This window comes from Pteropus alecto, unplaced genomic scaffold (assembly GCF_000325575.1).
Source record: "Pteropus alecto unplaced genomic scaffold, ASM32557v1 scaffold71, whole genome shotgun sequence".
In the NCBI taxonomy this organism is placed as follows: Eukaryota; Metazoa; Chordata; class Mammalia; order Chiroptera; family Pteropodidae; genus Pteropus; species Pteropus alecto.
In genome coordinates this window covers 17,510,419-17,526,683 of record NW_006433024.1, presented here as the reverse complement: position 1 = coordinate 17,526,683, position 16,265 = coordinate 17,510,419, and the positions used below count along the sequence as shown (strand labels likewise).

General features: G+C 45.2%; 1 protein-coding gene and 1 pseudogene across 1 annotated transcript in view; one reads left to right on the top strand and one right to left on the bottom strand.

The window, feature by feature from the left end:
* Positions 1–16,265, bottom strand: part of ACCSL (1-aminocyclopropane-1-carboxylate synthase homolog (inactive) like) — a 122,990-nt gene that overhangs the window by 9,172 nt on the left and 97,553 nt on the right. The window contains exon 2 of the mRNA XM_006908052.3: positions 200–753. Coding sequence (XP_006908114.1) covers positions 200–712 — 513 coding nt within the window. The 5' untranslated portion in view covers positions 713–753. The remainder of the gene's footprint in view (positions 1–199; positions 754–16,265) is intronic.
* Positions 5,934–6,057, top strand: LOC112476698 (annotated as a pseudogene).

Here is a 16,265-nt window from a genome sequence, read left to right as displayed (position 1 = left end):
AGAGGGGAGGAGAGGAACCCAGACCTGGCTCTTCGCCTTTTTTTGGCATGTCACTTTATTCTGTGCCCATTCTCTTATCTATAAGGAGATAATAGCACCTACTTTTGGGGCCGGGAAGAGTAAGCGAGAGAGCACAGTACTTGGCACAGGACTCAGTAAATCCTAGGGGTTGGGAGTGTGCCCCCCACCCCATCCTCACCAAGGTGTTCTTTTCCTCGTGGTATTTGTCTCTTTGGTAGTTCTCGTAGTCATGGAAGCTGGAGTATAAGTTAAAGATGTCATTCCCACGGTTGGACAGGTCGCAGCTGATGGATGTAGCTTCCAAATCACTCAGTTGGTGACCTCGCTGGTCAGGCCACCTGGATGACTGGGCCTGCTGCCCACCTCCAACATCACCATAAGAGCCCAGGGAAGGGCAAGGCAGTTGGAGCCCCGCTCCACCAGTGGCCCCAGACTGTAAGAGGTTGGCCACTTGGCACATTAAATGAACAAGGATGGCTTCCTCCTCCCTGGTGGCCCGACCGTGCCTTTGCTCCTCCAGCGCCAGACTCTGCTGTGGATGCTGGGTCTTCAGCTGCACGATGTAGTCCTCTATGGTCTGCTGCAAGCACAGCATCACCTCCAGCAGCTGGGTGTGGGTGCTCTGGTTTCTGAGGCCCTGGCTGCTCATCTGGCCACAGCTCTTACGGTCGGTGTCCGATTGGTGACTCATAGTCTGGGTGTTCGTTTTAGCTTCAACAGGCTGGCCTGAACCTGCAGAGAAGAGAGAGACCGTGCACTGCAGCAGAGGAAACACTCCCTGACCCTCACATCCAGGCCTGCTCTCAGGCTGGCCTTTGGTTCCTCCCACCTCCATGCCTTGGTTACAGGCTCTAATTGGTTCAGTAACAGTTACCCATTCATTCAAGGGCAATGCCTAAATGGTCCCAATCCCAGACACTGCAGCACTGTGCTTTTTTAGCATTAAAATGTGTCCTGAGGCAGAGCCCTAGGGATCACTTTGAGGAAAAGGCTCCAAGTTCTCCACCTTGTGCTTCAACCAGAGTAATTCCTGCTTTATAAGATTCTAAGAGAGAAAAGGGATTCTGATGCTGGAAAGGAAAGGGAATGGAAGGGAAAGAATACTGAGTAAATCGTTCGGCTAGAATAGGGGGGCAGTAAACTACTGTCTAAGGGCCCAATCCAGCCTGCCACCTCTTTTTGTAAATAAATTTTTATTGGAACACAGTCACATTTGTTTGGTTTACATATATTATTTATGGCTGCTTTTGTACTCCAATGGCAGAATTGAATAGTTGTGACACAAACTATATAACCTACAAGGCCTAATATATTTACTATCTGGCCTTTTACAAATTTCGACAACCCGTTCTAGAACATCAGCCCTTCTTTTCGCCTGCTTTTCCCAAGTTGGCTATACTAGCTGGTCAGCGCTCAGTCCTCTCATCTTCCTTCCTTGCATCACTTCCTGTAAATGCCTTCGACCTGCTCACTATGACAACTGCCTTAGACTTCTGTCACTAGTAACCATGGGCTGGATACATGCTTTTTGAACTTTAAAGCCCACAAAAATCACTTGGAGGGCTTGTCAGGGCAGAGATGGCTCGACTTCATCACCAGACTTAGATTCAGTAAACCTGGGTATGAGGCCCGAGAATTTTCAGTTCTAACATGTACCTAGGACTGTACATAATTTGAGGACCCCTGACTGTTCAGACCAACCTTCTGTCTGAAAGAGACACAAAATGTAGGCTAAGATCTAAGAAATACCTTTTAAAGCCTCAAAAAATCAAGCAAACAAAAATTAGATAACGAGAAGCTACAATGTAAGTAAAATTGAAGCCAATAGCTATCAGTAATTCTTTACGATGGAGGTCCCCAACCCCGGGCCACAAACCTGTACCGGTCCGTGGCCTGTTAGGAATGGGGCCACACAGCAAGAGGTAAGTGGCTGACTAGCGAGTGAAACTTCATCTATATTTGCAGCCGCTCCCCAGCACTAGCATCACCTCCTCAGCTCCATCTCAGACCATCAGGTATTAGATTCTCATAGGAGCACTGGTCCCTGGTGCCAAAAAGTTTGGGGACTACTGCTTTATAAGACAGTCCTCATACCCCAGTCTCCAATTCTTCTTTTTCTAAAAATCTAAATTCATGTACCTTCCACCAAATTCCATATTCTAAGTCCTTCTTCTAAGTCATATTACCCTGACCAACATATGTCACTCCTTGGTTATTTCTTTTACAGGTTTGTGGCACCAGCACTTCAAAGTACTAGACACTCTGCCCAATTTCTCCAAACTATGTTCGATCTGCTTGTGATGTTCCCACGGCAACCTGTACTTCTCCTAAATGACACTTAATACTGTTACTTGTTCAGTACCTGCCTGGGTCAGCCTTCATCGTTACATCCTTAGCACAGTGCCTGGCATATAGGTAACTAGTGGGAGAGGCACATCCATGAAAATGTCGCTGAGTCAATGAACACATGAGCCATGACCTAGGACTTTGACCTTGGAATATAGAGTAACAGCCAGATGAAGCCACAGGACCAAAGATGTACCAAGTTCTGATTCGGGATGCCTACTTTTTATCGACTGTAACTCACCAGCGTTGGTAACACACCACTTAAAAAGTGAACAGACATGAGCTCTTATGCCTGGACTAATCCCTTGTTCCTCAAGCAAAAGCTTTGTTCTTGCCTGAACTCCCACCCCTAGATATAAGAGTATTTCAATGTGGACTCTCAGCCCTAGGGGTAAGTAGGACACATTGTCCTTCCAGATGCTGGGATAAGCATAGAGGAGCAGTTCAAGGGGCAAGTGAGATTCCTTTGATTTTACCTTCTACAAGGTGGTGCCCATCATCTATGTTGGTCTTGAGGAGTCAAGATGGTAGAGATGACCTCCATTGAAAAGGAAAGTAGCTATCACCTAATTAGTGTCTTTGTCCCATGTCACCTTAATAAAAGATGTGATACCTCTGTAGTTTCAGCTACACTAGCACACAGTCCAAAATTTAAGCAGTTATTCCAGTTCAGGCTGGATTAGGGATTTTCTTGGACTTCTTGTCCTGGAAGTCTTTGCTGTTACAAAGGTTCCATTACTCTGTCTCACCCACTTAGCTCTCTGCCAGAGGCTCTAGGTACACAGATAACAGGGATCAAGATGGGGTAGAGAGGCTAGAGGCCAAGGTGGCCCAACAGGAGGAAGGAGCCTGTTTAACAAAGTCGGAATGAGAACCTCACCTGGCAGGTTTATGGAGCAGAAAATGGGGACCAAGTCCAGTAATTTAAAAAAGTGTGTTTCCTGGTAAAATCTTTTCTGATATAAGGAAGTTGAGTATGTGGCAATGCCATAAAGACACCTGGCAGTTGGATTTCTGCCAAGACCTGTCTTTTCTATAGGAAAAGTCTATTGTGAATAATGCTGTTCCACAAAAGCAATGATGTCCCCAAATTGTCTGGTATTGGAGTATACCAACCTTCTCCTTGAGTCTAATTGCCCATACCTTTAGTTTTAATATTCCTCAGCTTCCAAGCATCTACCTCTCAAGCCACACTAAGGGGCCTTCTATAGCAGCTAGAAGTGGTATCTTAGAACCAGCCCAGCTGGTGCCAACAGCTCTCTGATAAGAGCTGAAGGACAGACAAACAGTAGAAGCTGGGAAGGGGGCGTGAACATGGGAAATGAACTAGGAAGAAGATGATCTCCTGTTAATTTGTGATCCAGCACATGGTTATTCTGTTTAGACCAGGATACTTTCAATGCTACTTTCCCTAGGTTCGACAATCCCTTCTAGCTCGATCTTGCCCTCCAGCCTTCCTTCCCCTTGCCATGCACCAGCCTTGCCTGGTGTCTCAGTATTCTTTCTTAATTCGGATTCTTCCTTCTTAGTATGGCAAGTATGATAAGGATGGTAGAGTTTTTTTTTAACATGCATGGTAAGCAGGGTGTTTGGGGATATAAATCCCTATATACAAGTTGCAAATTGAAAGCTCAGGTAAAAGCAGCCTTGAAAAGCCCAGATTCTATTTTATGGTGGTTATACACCAATTGTGGAATGTGGAAGAACTATCTCCCCTGTCTGGGCAACAGGTTTTCCATATGTAGATAAGAAGATACTTGCTTTAATTCAAGGTGATAAAACTGACGCTCAGTGAAGACAAGGATTTAAGCCTAGACCTCCCACTTTAGCTCAGAGCTCCTGAGAAGAGTGAACTAGCAGAAAACCAGTCCTTGCATGGACTGTGACCTGGCTTCCTATCACAATCACCTTAATCTTTGAATTTCTCAAAGGGTCACTTTGTTCAGCACACAGAAAATCCAAGCATATGAACAAACTACATGAGCTAAAACCAGCAGACAATGAAAAGACCAACTGGACTCCAGCTTCTAGGAATAGATCAAAGATTAGAAATTGAAACAACAGATTTGAAAGAAGACGAGTCATCCAAGAGGTTAAAATCCAGTGACAAAAAAATGAAAAACCTCAATGGAAGGGTTTAATAGCATATTAGATACAGATACAGAGAAAGTTAGTGACCTGGAAGAAGTTGAAAAAACTTTCTAGAGTGTGCCATGAAGACACAAGAGAAAGAGACAAATGATATAAGATCTAAAATATACATATATAAAACACATATGTTTTGTATATGTACATTTTACATATATGTTTCGTATATGTATATTTTACATATATGTTTTGTATATGTATATTTTACATATACAAAATAAACAATTTCCATAGAAGTTATCAAAAAACATATAATAAATATATTTGAAGTTCCAAATGAAGAGAAAAATGCTGCAGAAACAGTTTGAATAAGATGTTTTATCAATGCCAAATAATCAGACAATAAAGCACGGATGCAAGACCCACAAATGCAAATCAGAGTAAAGAAATATATATCATGGTGAATCTACAAAAAAGATAAACATCTCAAAAATAGCCCCCCACCAAAAGCAAAAAATTACCTTTAAGCAATAATAGGCCAGAACTGACTTCAACAACATTGGAAATCTGAAGATAGCGAAATGTTATTTTCAATATACCGAGAGAAGATAATTCCCAATCTGGAATCTTGTGGCCATCACAGGGTCATCCTTTCAGCAGGCAGTACCAATTCCTCCCTCTAGAAGGCCTGAATTTACTACAGAGGATGTTTTACCCAACCAAGTAGATTTACCTTTAAAAATTAACTCAAACTGCATTACCTTTAAAAATTAACTCAAACTGCATTAAAGAAACCAGATACAGTACATACTGTACAGTTCTACTTATAGAACAAGCGAAAGTAATTGGTAGTAACAGAAATCAGAACAGTAGTTGATTAGGGAGGAGGTTCAGAAACTGACTAAAATAGGGTGCAGCAACTATATCATGATGGGGTGGCAGTTACATGGCTATCATTATTAGCCAAAGATCAAACAGTATACTTATGAATTTTATTATACTTAAATAGGTTTTTAAAATGCAGTAATAGTTATTAAGGCTGTAAGGATATAAATGGCTAAATAAATTTATTTCCAATGCTAGCCCTTCCAGTAGAAAGGCCAGTATGGGGGAAGGTTTCAAGTATACAGAAGGATAGTTACATAATTATTTTATAGTAAAGAAAATGAAAAGCCAGTTCTCAAATAATAATAAAAGACCACAAGCTAATCTAACCAAGAAAAATAAGAGAAATACATGCAGAGAAATGAGATGGACTAAAGACTATTTTAAACAATTCTATGGATGTGCTTAAGTCTAGATGAAATGGATAATTTAGTTTTAAAATGGAGTTTATTAGTCCTAATCCTAGATGAAGAATAAAATCTAAACAGCTTCCATAGACCACTTAGGAATACAAAGTGCTGTAGGTTAAAAAATAAAATTAAATTAAATTAAATAAATAAAATAAAATAAAATAAATAAAATAAAATAATGTTGTCTATGGCCTTGCCACCCTGACCGTGCCCGATCTCATCTGATCTCAGAAGCTAAGCTCAGAAGGGTCGAGCCTGGTTAGTACTTGGATGGGAGACCACCTAGGAATACCAAGTGCTGTAGGCGTTAAAAAATAATAAATAAAATAAACGATTTCTATAGAAGTTATCAAAGGGCTAACTCCTTAAAAAAGCATCTGGCACAGTGGAATTCTACCATATATCTAAAGGAATATGTTATTCCAATGTAAATAACACTGTTCTAGCATCCACATTTTATAATCAAATAAACAGTGACATTAAATTTGAAGTTTATATGAATAACTATGGATGAATCTCATGGATGATTAGATAATCAATACTTAACAGCCAAATACACTTAGCAAACAAATCCAATGGCCTCATAAAATAACCTTCTGACCAAGTGGGGTTATACTAAGAATGGAAGGATAGTTCAATTCTACAATTTATATTAACTTCATTAATAGATCCTGGGGAGATACAAATCACTTGATCTAAAAAGACATCTGATAAAATTAGACACCTATTCTTGGTTTAGATAACTTAATACAATGACTGGATACCTCTTTAACGTAAGACATCTCTCAGCCAAAAAGCCAGCTTCCTAGTCAATGGGAAAATCTGAAGGGTTTGAACTCCCGAATGAAAGATAGGCCATTCATTCACTGTCAGGTTTAAATACCTAATATTGCACCAGAAGTCTCAGCCAAGAATGTTAGGCAAGGAAATAAATTAAAGCTAGAAATAGGGAATTTGATTATAGCTATCTGTAGATTATTACTGCCTACTGAGAAGACACAAGGAATTAACGGACTATCTACAAGAAGAGTTAGTACAGTTATACAATAGGGACCCACCTCATGTTTCTATAAATACAGTTTTATTAGAACACAGCAACACCTATGTTACACATATATGCCAGCCAGAGTTTGGTTGTAAACACTAGACCAGCGTTTTCAACCCAGCCACTTACCTAATGAGTGAGCCTGAAGCAAACAGAGGCAAGGCCCACAGCAGCCCGTGGTCCGAGAACACCCTGCCTTGTGACTGTTCTCCAACTTTAGGAGGTGTTTATTTAACGTGCAGATGTCAGGGCTTCACTAAGGAACTCTGATTCAGTAGGTCTACGATTGGGCCCAGGAGTCTGCCCTGCAAAACGAGCCTACAGTATAAAGCACACAAGGTGGGTAGTGCTCTAGCTGGGCTCCAACGCCTGCACTGCTCTGACCCCCAGATACCTGCTTGGCTCGCACCCCCGCCTCCTTCAAGTCTTTGTTCAAATCACCTTCTGGAGACCTACTGTGACCGCCCACTTAATTCCAAAGCGGCTCTACCCTCCCACACTTTGGTTCCTCTGCCCCCATTCTACCTTTCATTTTTCATAGCACTTTCCCCCTTCAAATGTACTTTAATTTTACTTATTATGTGTATCATTTATTTTCAGTTCCCCCTTCTAAACTCCATGAGAGCACGGGTCTTCGATTGCTTTGTTTATTGATGTTTCTCAAATGCAAAGAACCATGCTTGGCGCATAGCGGAGCTCAGTAACATTTGTGAATGAGTAAGTGGATGGATGGATGGATGGATGGATGGATGGATCAATGAATGAATGAATGAATGAATGAATGAATGAACAAATGAGCGAATGAGTGAATTATATCATTATGTAATTATACGAGGTCTGGGACCTCCTCTGGGCCATAGGCTTCTCTGGTTCTGCCACAGAGCCAAGGCAAAAAGTGGGGTTCTTGGTTAATGTTTGCTGATTATTATTGGTAACTAACCAATGAGCAACTGAAGGAGGGAATGAAGGAATCAGTTGTAGGCCCCAGGCGAATGCTGACAGTGGAATGAAGATCTGCCCAGAGGAAAACCCTCGGTTTTCCTCACCCTCCTGCATTTCCCGCAGCTTGCCTCAGCTGGATGCTCTCTCTTCACTGTGGAACCCTCTCCCAGCACAGCTGCTGTCCCATGGATCTGTCAAGAGGGGTCACTAAATCCTAATTTTCCTTCCTCGTACAAAACTTAGCCACCACAGCAGATTCAGAGACACCTCGAGTTACAGAAGAAAGGAAAGGCCCGCAAAGGCCTGGTCCCTCTCCTAGAGCCCCATCGCCACGTACACGAGGATGGTGAGTGACCGGGGAAGGGCTGGGCACCTGGCTAGGCTCAGGCAATGCAATCCCGTTCTAACTCACCACAACCCCTATGCTCTCAAGGCCTCCTAGGATCTCAGTCTCACAGACGGAGCCCCAGGCTGAGAGATGGGACACCTTGGGCACTGTCACACAACTAGAAAACATCAGTGGAAGGACTGGACTCCAAATTTGGCAAACCTTGTTCCCTCCTCCACGACCCCTCCAACCCAGCTCCTTTTGGCATCTCTGCCCAAGAGCAAAGCAAGATTCCAAGTCCAGGGTCTGGTTTGGCCTAATTTAGAAGGCCTTGGGTTCTCTTTCCTAGTGGGAAAAGGATGGGGTCTAGTGGCTCTGACCCACTGAACTCATCTTCCTCCAGCAGGATCTGAGGGCCAGTTAGTGTGCTGGCTGCACCTGATTGCCCTCTAGGGAACAATCTTCTCCCAGCCAGTTCCCCTGCAGGTCCTGTCCTTTGAAGGGACTGCAGGTGTTCCCCTCTCCAGAAAGCCTCTGATTCTCCAGCCCCTCGCAGCTCGACTCTCTGTCAAGGTCCTGAGCAGTTGTCCACCTACGTGTTCTTGGCCCTTAGCTCTCAAACCCAACTAGACTGTCAAGAACTTGCGGAGAGAGACCAACTCTTTGTTCAAACCTCCCTCCAGCTTATGGGGCCTGAGCATACAGCAGGTGCCAATTAACCACTTTTTGTTTACTTGTTTACTTCTGAAATGGGACAACAGATCCAAACAACTTCCAGAGAGTTTTTAATCAAATTTGAAAACGACATCTGTGTCCTGTTACACAATGGGAAGGAGAAAGTAGCATTGTTCATTCATCCAATAAATATTTATTGAGCAACTGCCATGTACTAGACACTGTTCTAGGCTCTGGTGACACAGAAAGCAACAAGAGACACAGCCCTCTTGCAACTTACCTTTAAAAGCAGGTGACAGAAATGGACAGCATACGTAAATCAATGGAGTCGGACAAGTGCTGCGAAGAAAAGCAAGTTGGGTAGGGGATTGAGACCAACAGGGAAGGCTGCGTAGATAGGACAGTTAGGCAAAGACCCATAAGAAGGGAAGGAGAAATTCCTCTGGGGAATCGTGTCCTGGGCAGAGAGCATGCGTGCAAAAGCCCTGAGGTGGGAGCATGTATTTGCTGTATTTGAGGAAAGGATCTCGTAAGGTTTGCTGAACCCTGTTAAGAATTTTGGCTTTTATTCTGAACATGATGGGAAGACAGTACAGATCTTCCAGAGCTGCTATGCGAGCAACTAACTGCCTTGTGGAGCTGGCTGGGGTTGTCAAACCAGTCAGGATGCCTCAGGCCATGGAAGGTATGTTTCTGGTTTGGATTCTCTTGTTCTCATTGCTCGAATGGATCACTATGGCTCCTAGAAATCCAGAGGTCTTTATCTGGATTGAGCCCCAGGATGTCATTTGCAACCAGAGCCACATCAGACTCACCTGGCAAGATTTCCTCCTAAATCATTGCTGCCTTCCACCTCTACCTCCCTGACCCAAGGGATGAATGCCACTCATTAAAAACCAGTGTTTTCAAGGGGCTGTACGTGGGCCTCTCATCCCACTCATAATTTTATCTGCATGTACATTTGGGCTTCAAGGGCTGAGAAGGACCACAGCTTTCATCAGACTTCCCTAAAGATCCAGAATCATATTCCAAGGCAAACAAAGTGGGGCTGCCAGGAAAAGCATGCTTAGAGCTCACGACCCGGTGTGTTCACCACACCTTTGCCCTGCCGTCCTTTCTCTTCTCATCGCCCCCCACCCTCTGCCAATGCCTTAGCTCTGGCTCCTCCGTGTCTTTATTTTGCCTAGATTTATTTCGATGGCAGTGTCTCCCTTCCAGCACTTAGTATGCTGCCAGCATTCAATACCTCTTCAAATATGAATAAGCCTTTCTCCTTGCCAGAGCTGTGGCTCAGTTAAGTCTATCTTTTCTGGGCTCTTTCTGTTTGCTTTTCTCCAAGGTCTTCCTGCTCCTTCTGTCACAGAGGAGTTTGTTCCAACCACCCTGTCCTCCCCCTGCCCAGGACTTCTGCTTAGGGAGAAAAGGGTTTGGTCTCATTTCCCAAGGACACTATCTACTCTTTTCACCCGCACTTCAAAGCCGAGGCCCCCTCTTCAAGAGCCCTGGTCCTCGGAGCCAGACCAAGTGATCTCAGCCTGGGTGTGCTGGGGCAGGACAGTCAGGAGACAGCAGCAGTGGGGTGACTGGGTGGCCTGGCTCCCTGGGCGGGGGTGAGGGGCAGTGCTGTCTGAACTCATCTGCTTGTTGTCTGGACCTGGTTGCCCCAATCCCCTGAGATGTCCCTCTCTCTGTATGGGGTAAGGTGTGCTGTGGCGTGGTTTATACGGAGTTGTTGTCAAGGGTCTGGGATTCAAGTCGCAAGTGCGAGTTCCAGCTTCACCACTTACAAATTCTGTGACTGTACGTTAGTAAGCGTCTCTGGGATCAATTTCTCATCTACAAAGAGACATGAGGGAAGGATTGAGAGGATTACAGAAAATAATGAATATAAATTCGAGCCTCTCATTCCAAATTCGGTCCAGCCATCCAGCAAACCATTCCTTCACCTGATCATTAAAACACTCATTCTTTCAGTCCATTTTTATTGAGCCCTACTGTGCGCCCACTGGTCTCCCGAGACCAAAGCCATTACAAGGAACATTCTGGAGGGAGCTGAACCCTCTCACCCTCATGCAGGAGACCTAGTAAATGACAAGCTGCAGTTCCCATTGGGCTTTTTCTTTCAGTCACACCACATTTGTGACCTCCTTTCCATTGGGAAACTTCTTGGCAGAAAATCTTCTCCTCGTCCCCCGAGAGTCCTGCTCTGACTTAATGGCTTCTGTTGACCTGAATCTTTCCCCAAATCCAGACTCTGTGAAGTTGGTGTCACTACTTCCCTTCTTCCTAGGAATTCTTGGGCAGGTTCAAGGCCCAAGTATCACCCCATCAGTTCACACGGCTGTGTTCTCCTCAGAGTCACAGGGGCCTCCTTTCACCCCCAGAGCCTTTCAGAGTGTAGTTTCATCATGGCCCAGCCTCTGTCTATTGGGCACATGTACTGAGGTCCTCCAGACACTGTGATGAGCACTTAGCAACATTATCGCTTCACCCCAATGGCCCTGTGGCAGCCTGTAACACTGGTGGTATGATAAATGCCCTGTGTAGTGTCATTTTAAGTCGAGTCTGGACTTGGTCATGTGACCTGCTTGGCCAATGGGACATTTAAGCCCGATGTGAACAGACGCAGACAAGTGCTTTGGACCTGGCCTTGTCCTCTTGAAGTACTTGCCCTTAGAAGCCAGCTGCCATGCTGTAAAGAAGCTCAGGCTAGACTGTTGGGTGCTGAGAGGCCACGTGGAGGGAGAGCCTGCAGGATGAGGCATCTTGAACATTCCAGCCCCAGTGGCATGCCCTTCTGATTTCAGCCACATGAGTAAACTTGGCAATAACACTTGAACCCAAAGACCCATCTATCTGAGCCCCGCTTACCCACAGAATTGTGAGGAATAACAAATTGTTGTTTTAAGCCAAGAGGTTCAGGGGATAATTTCTTACACAGCAAGAGAAAACTGAAACAAACCCCAAGTCCTGGATTTTATTATTATCGACCCATTTTAGAGATGTGGAACCTGAAAATCAGAGAGCTCGAGTGTGTTTCCCAAGGTTGTCCTGTGAGTAAGCACATGTGGAGGCTGTGAAAATGCGCCCCTGGATCTCCTGCCAGGGGGGACCTTAAGGGACTGACAGCCCAGCTGTTGTGCTCAGGGTCCACCACTGCATTCTCACGGAGGCAGCTTCCCACTTCCTTCGGGCTTCTCTCCACCTGCAGGATGGGCACAGCAGGGTGACCAACGAAGGCCTATTCCTAGGAGATTTAGAATTCCTCCATCTACTTTGGCTCATGGGCTCCCCATGGCCTAGGTGAGCTTTTTTTGGAATCATGTTCCAGTGCAAGACTCTTCCTGCCTCGACCCCCTTTCCTGCTCTCTTCTCTCACCGGAGTCACACATCCGAGGGCTTTCCCGCCTCCTCCCGTTCCCTCCTGTTTCTCTTTCACAGGTGTTTCCCCCAATAATTAGGCTGCATTTTGAACCCCATTTAGGTGTCTGCTTCTCAAAGGACATGAAGTTACGCAGTAAGAAAGCTGAGGTCCAAACCCATGGAACCTCTGTCCGATGCCTCCTTTGTTTCTCTCAGACACTTTTACTCTCAGGAAAAAACAGACCTCGTCACAGGTGGCTACCACCCAGATCTTAGAGGCTCTAAGGCCACAGAAAAGGAAAACTGCAAAAAAAAAAAAAAAAAAGAAGAAAGAAAGGGCAGGAACTTCCACAGACACGCTTGGGGGAGCCAGACAGACTCCTGGCTCTTCAGGAACTGACACCACCCAGGAGCCAGCACAGAAGGGATGTGGCGGTGGGGGGGACGACATGCTAACATTTATTTTCTTTTCTGCCCCGTGTCATTTACGCACAGTATGTTACTGAATCTTCCCAATTCACACAAGGCCAGTATTATAATTCCCACTTACAGAGGAGGACGCAAGGCTCAGAGAGGTGAAGCTGCTTGCCTCGAGTCACACAGCTACTATGTGGCATGACCAAGACTTAAACCCAGGTGGAGGCTGAGCAGTCAGGTGCTTTCCAAATCCTGAATGGAAGTCTGTGCTCTTTCACGTGTTCCAAGAAGTCCCTGGGCAAGTTTCTTAATCTCTCTGATTCTCAGTTTCCCCATGTATAAAACCTGGACACTAACCGTCCCTTCTTGCTAGGGATATGTGACTTTTGCCCCGGCCCCCCAACCCGACTCCAGTCCAGCCAGCTTTCTGTTACACCTCATTGTTTCCACCCTGCTATTCACCCAAACGAGGTAAAAACCTTTTTAAAACCCAAACCCAGAGCCAATGTCCAGGCCTGATGCATAATCCAGTGTTGCCTTTATTCCTATAAAAAAACAACACATCAACGACTGAAACCCTGATAAATTAGTGAGGGACACAGAAAAATTGAGGGCTCCAAGCCAGGACCCAAAAAAAAATCCCTTGGATTCCTTCCCCATGAGAGGAGGTTTTCCACAGGGACACAGTCCCGTGCTTTGGCTCAGGGACCATGCTGCTTTCTCCTTGAGAAAGCTCCTGGGATAAAAATAGCCAAGCAGACCGCGGCCCCTTCTGGGGTTTGGGGGAGAGTCGGAGGGGAGTTGTGGGGAGGAGCCTCGGCTTCCCAGATGCCTAACGTCCTGGAGAAACAGAGGGAGTGGGGCTCTGCAATTTGGGGTCTGAGCAGGAGGTGAGAGAGGAGACTTCCTGGTGGAATAGAGGAGGAAATGGTCAGGTCAGGACTCCCCAAATTCATTGAGCCAGAGACCCTGAGGAAATACTGCTTGGGGAGCAAGAAAACAGAGATGGGGGCTAGAACTTGATAAACCGCCATGCCGCCAAATGAGAAAGGCAGGAGGAGCCCTTTTTTTTATACATCAAAAACAAAACAAAACAAAACAAAACAAAAAAACCGAAACAGCGATGACAAAAAACAAGGCCCAGGGGACTCCGGTTTGAGTGTCTGAAATCAACTCAGGCCAATGGGTGACTTTCAAAAGGCCCTTGTTCCTAAGCAGGGTCGCGCCTGGTTAGTACTTGGATGAGAGACCACCTAGGAACACCAGTTGCTATAAGCATAAAAAATTAAAAAAAATAATAATAAAGGATTATAAACTGGCAAGGTCCTTGCAATCTGTGAAGTCAACCAAGGGTTGCCTCACCTGAAAAAATAAAAAATAAATTTAAAAAAGGTCCATGTTCCACAAAAGTTGTCCCCTTGCCTTTCAGTCCCTGCCCCAGGAACCCCAACTTAGACTCTATCCTTTTCCTTCCTAAGTGACCCCTTGGCCAGCCCAAAATCCCATGCTCCCCTGAAGGGCCACCTCACCAAGCCATCAGGCAAGCATGCAAGCAGAATCAGGGGACTCTAAGGAGCTCAGGGTCATGGACTCTGAAACTAAGAGGACCCTTCAAGATTGTCTAGTTCCTTATTTAGGCCTTATTGTGCAGAGGGGGCATCTAAAGTCCAGAGAGGGCACGCAACTTGTCCAAGTGACACACCAAGTCCCCTGACTCCCAGTCCAGCACTGCTGCACCACCCAGATGCCAGTGGTCCCGCATGCCAGAATGTCATTCATCTAAAAAGAATGATTAAGAACCTACTGTGCACCAGGCACCGTCCTCGGTAGGTTGGCGTGCAATTGTGTCAGGCGTACACGGAAAGCCTCTCTAATAAGGTGACACTGGAGCAGAGACCAGAAGGCAGTAAGGGTGAGCCATGAGGATGTCAGGCAGGGGGAACAGTGAGTACGAAGGCCCTGAGGCTTAGTGTGTTCAAGGACCACCGCGAGACTGGACGGCTGGAGTGGAGTATTTGGAGATGAGGTCAGAAATAAAACAGAAGGATTCTGTAGGCCACTGAAAGGACATTGGCTTTCCTCGTGAAGCAGGAAGCCTTTTCAAAGTTTTGAGCAAGACTTGATCTGATTTAACATTGAAAAGGATCTCTCTTTATAATGTGGAAAAGATTATAGAGGGTCAGGGTGCGACCAGATAGGAGAGTATTGCAATAACGCCAGGGAGAGGCGGTGATAATGGTGATAACAAGGTGGTCCTGTGAGGGTGGTGAGAAGTGGCTGGATCCCGTAGAATTCAAGCCCACAGGACTTGCTGCTTGATCAGACAAGGCATGGGAGTGGAAGGAAGGCGTGAAGAATGGCTGCATGGCCGTGGCCTGAGCAACTGGAGAGATCGAGTTGCCATTTATTGAGGTGGGGAAACCGTGGGAGGAGTAAATCTGGGGGAAGATCAGGTCTGAGTGTGTGGATCCAGCCTCAAGTCAGAACTGTTTCCCTTGGGCCTTTCTTCAGACCACCTGGTGCATTTAGTCTGGAACCTCCCACACTCGAGTTCAGCCTGGACTGTGAGAGGAGCAGCCTAGGTCAAAGCTGTGTTACAGGTCAGATTCCATTACCCCAAATTCACTCATACCTCATCTCCACACCCCAGCCCAGCCTGAACGCACTTGTTCCAAGGGACTCATCCATTCTGAAAATGTTTTTTTAAACAAATCCATTCATTTCTTTACCACTTAATGGTTTATAAAACATTCTTTCTGTCTTATTCCACGTGACCCTCATCCCAAGCCCATGAAGTATATTGGGCTTGGCATTATTACTCCTATTTTACAGATGAGGAAACTGAAGCACAGAAAGGCCGAGTCACTCAGGCAAGGATGCACAGCCGCACAATCCAGGAGTTGAGGGGCAGGGCCCTTATCTGCTTCCCCCTGGGTAAGGGCTCCTTGCAACACACTTTCCACACAGTGAAGCAGAACTCAGGATGACCACAGGACACTGGCAGAACATTTGAGCAGCTGTGATGACTTTGACCTAGGGCTGAACTGTCCAATACAGTAGCCACTAGTCACATGTTGGCTGTTTAAATACAGATTTAAATTTATAAAAATTAAATACAATTAAAATGTTTAATTCTTCAGTCAAACTAGCCCCATTTCAAGTGCTTGATGTGGTCAGTGGCTACCATATTGGACAGTACTGATAGTAGAATATTCCCAGTATCACAGAAGATTCTACTGGACCGTACAGACAACCCTTCCTGCCCTTCCCCATCCCAATCCCCCATGTCAGAGTGGAAGGCTTATGGGTACAAAGTGGTGTCATGCCAACTTCCGTCATTCTCAACTTCTGCCCTGACAGCACACTACCTGTATCATATCTTACTTAATAACCATTTTTAGATTGACTAACTTTCTAAAGCTAAATATAGATTTCTGCCTTTTCCTGAATACAAAGTCATGAGCTGAATATACAAAGTATACACACACACACGAACATGTAATTAAAGTTGTTGAGTGACTATATATTACCTCAGATAATCTTGTGATTGGGAAACACTGACATGGGAGAGAGGCATCGGCTTTTGAGTCGGAAAAGAACTTCACTGTTTAACCAGCTGTGTGCTCTGGGGCACATTTCTTCACCTCTCTGAGCCTCAGCATTTTTTTTTTTTTTTAACCTGTAAACTAAATGTTCTGGTAAAGGATCAGGTAATGAGGTTTGTGGAGTGAGCTAGCACTGAGCC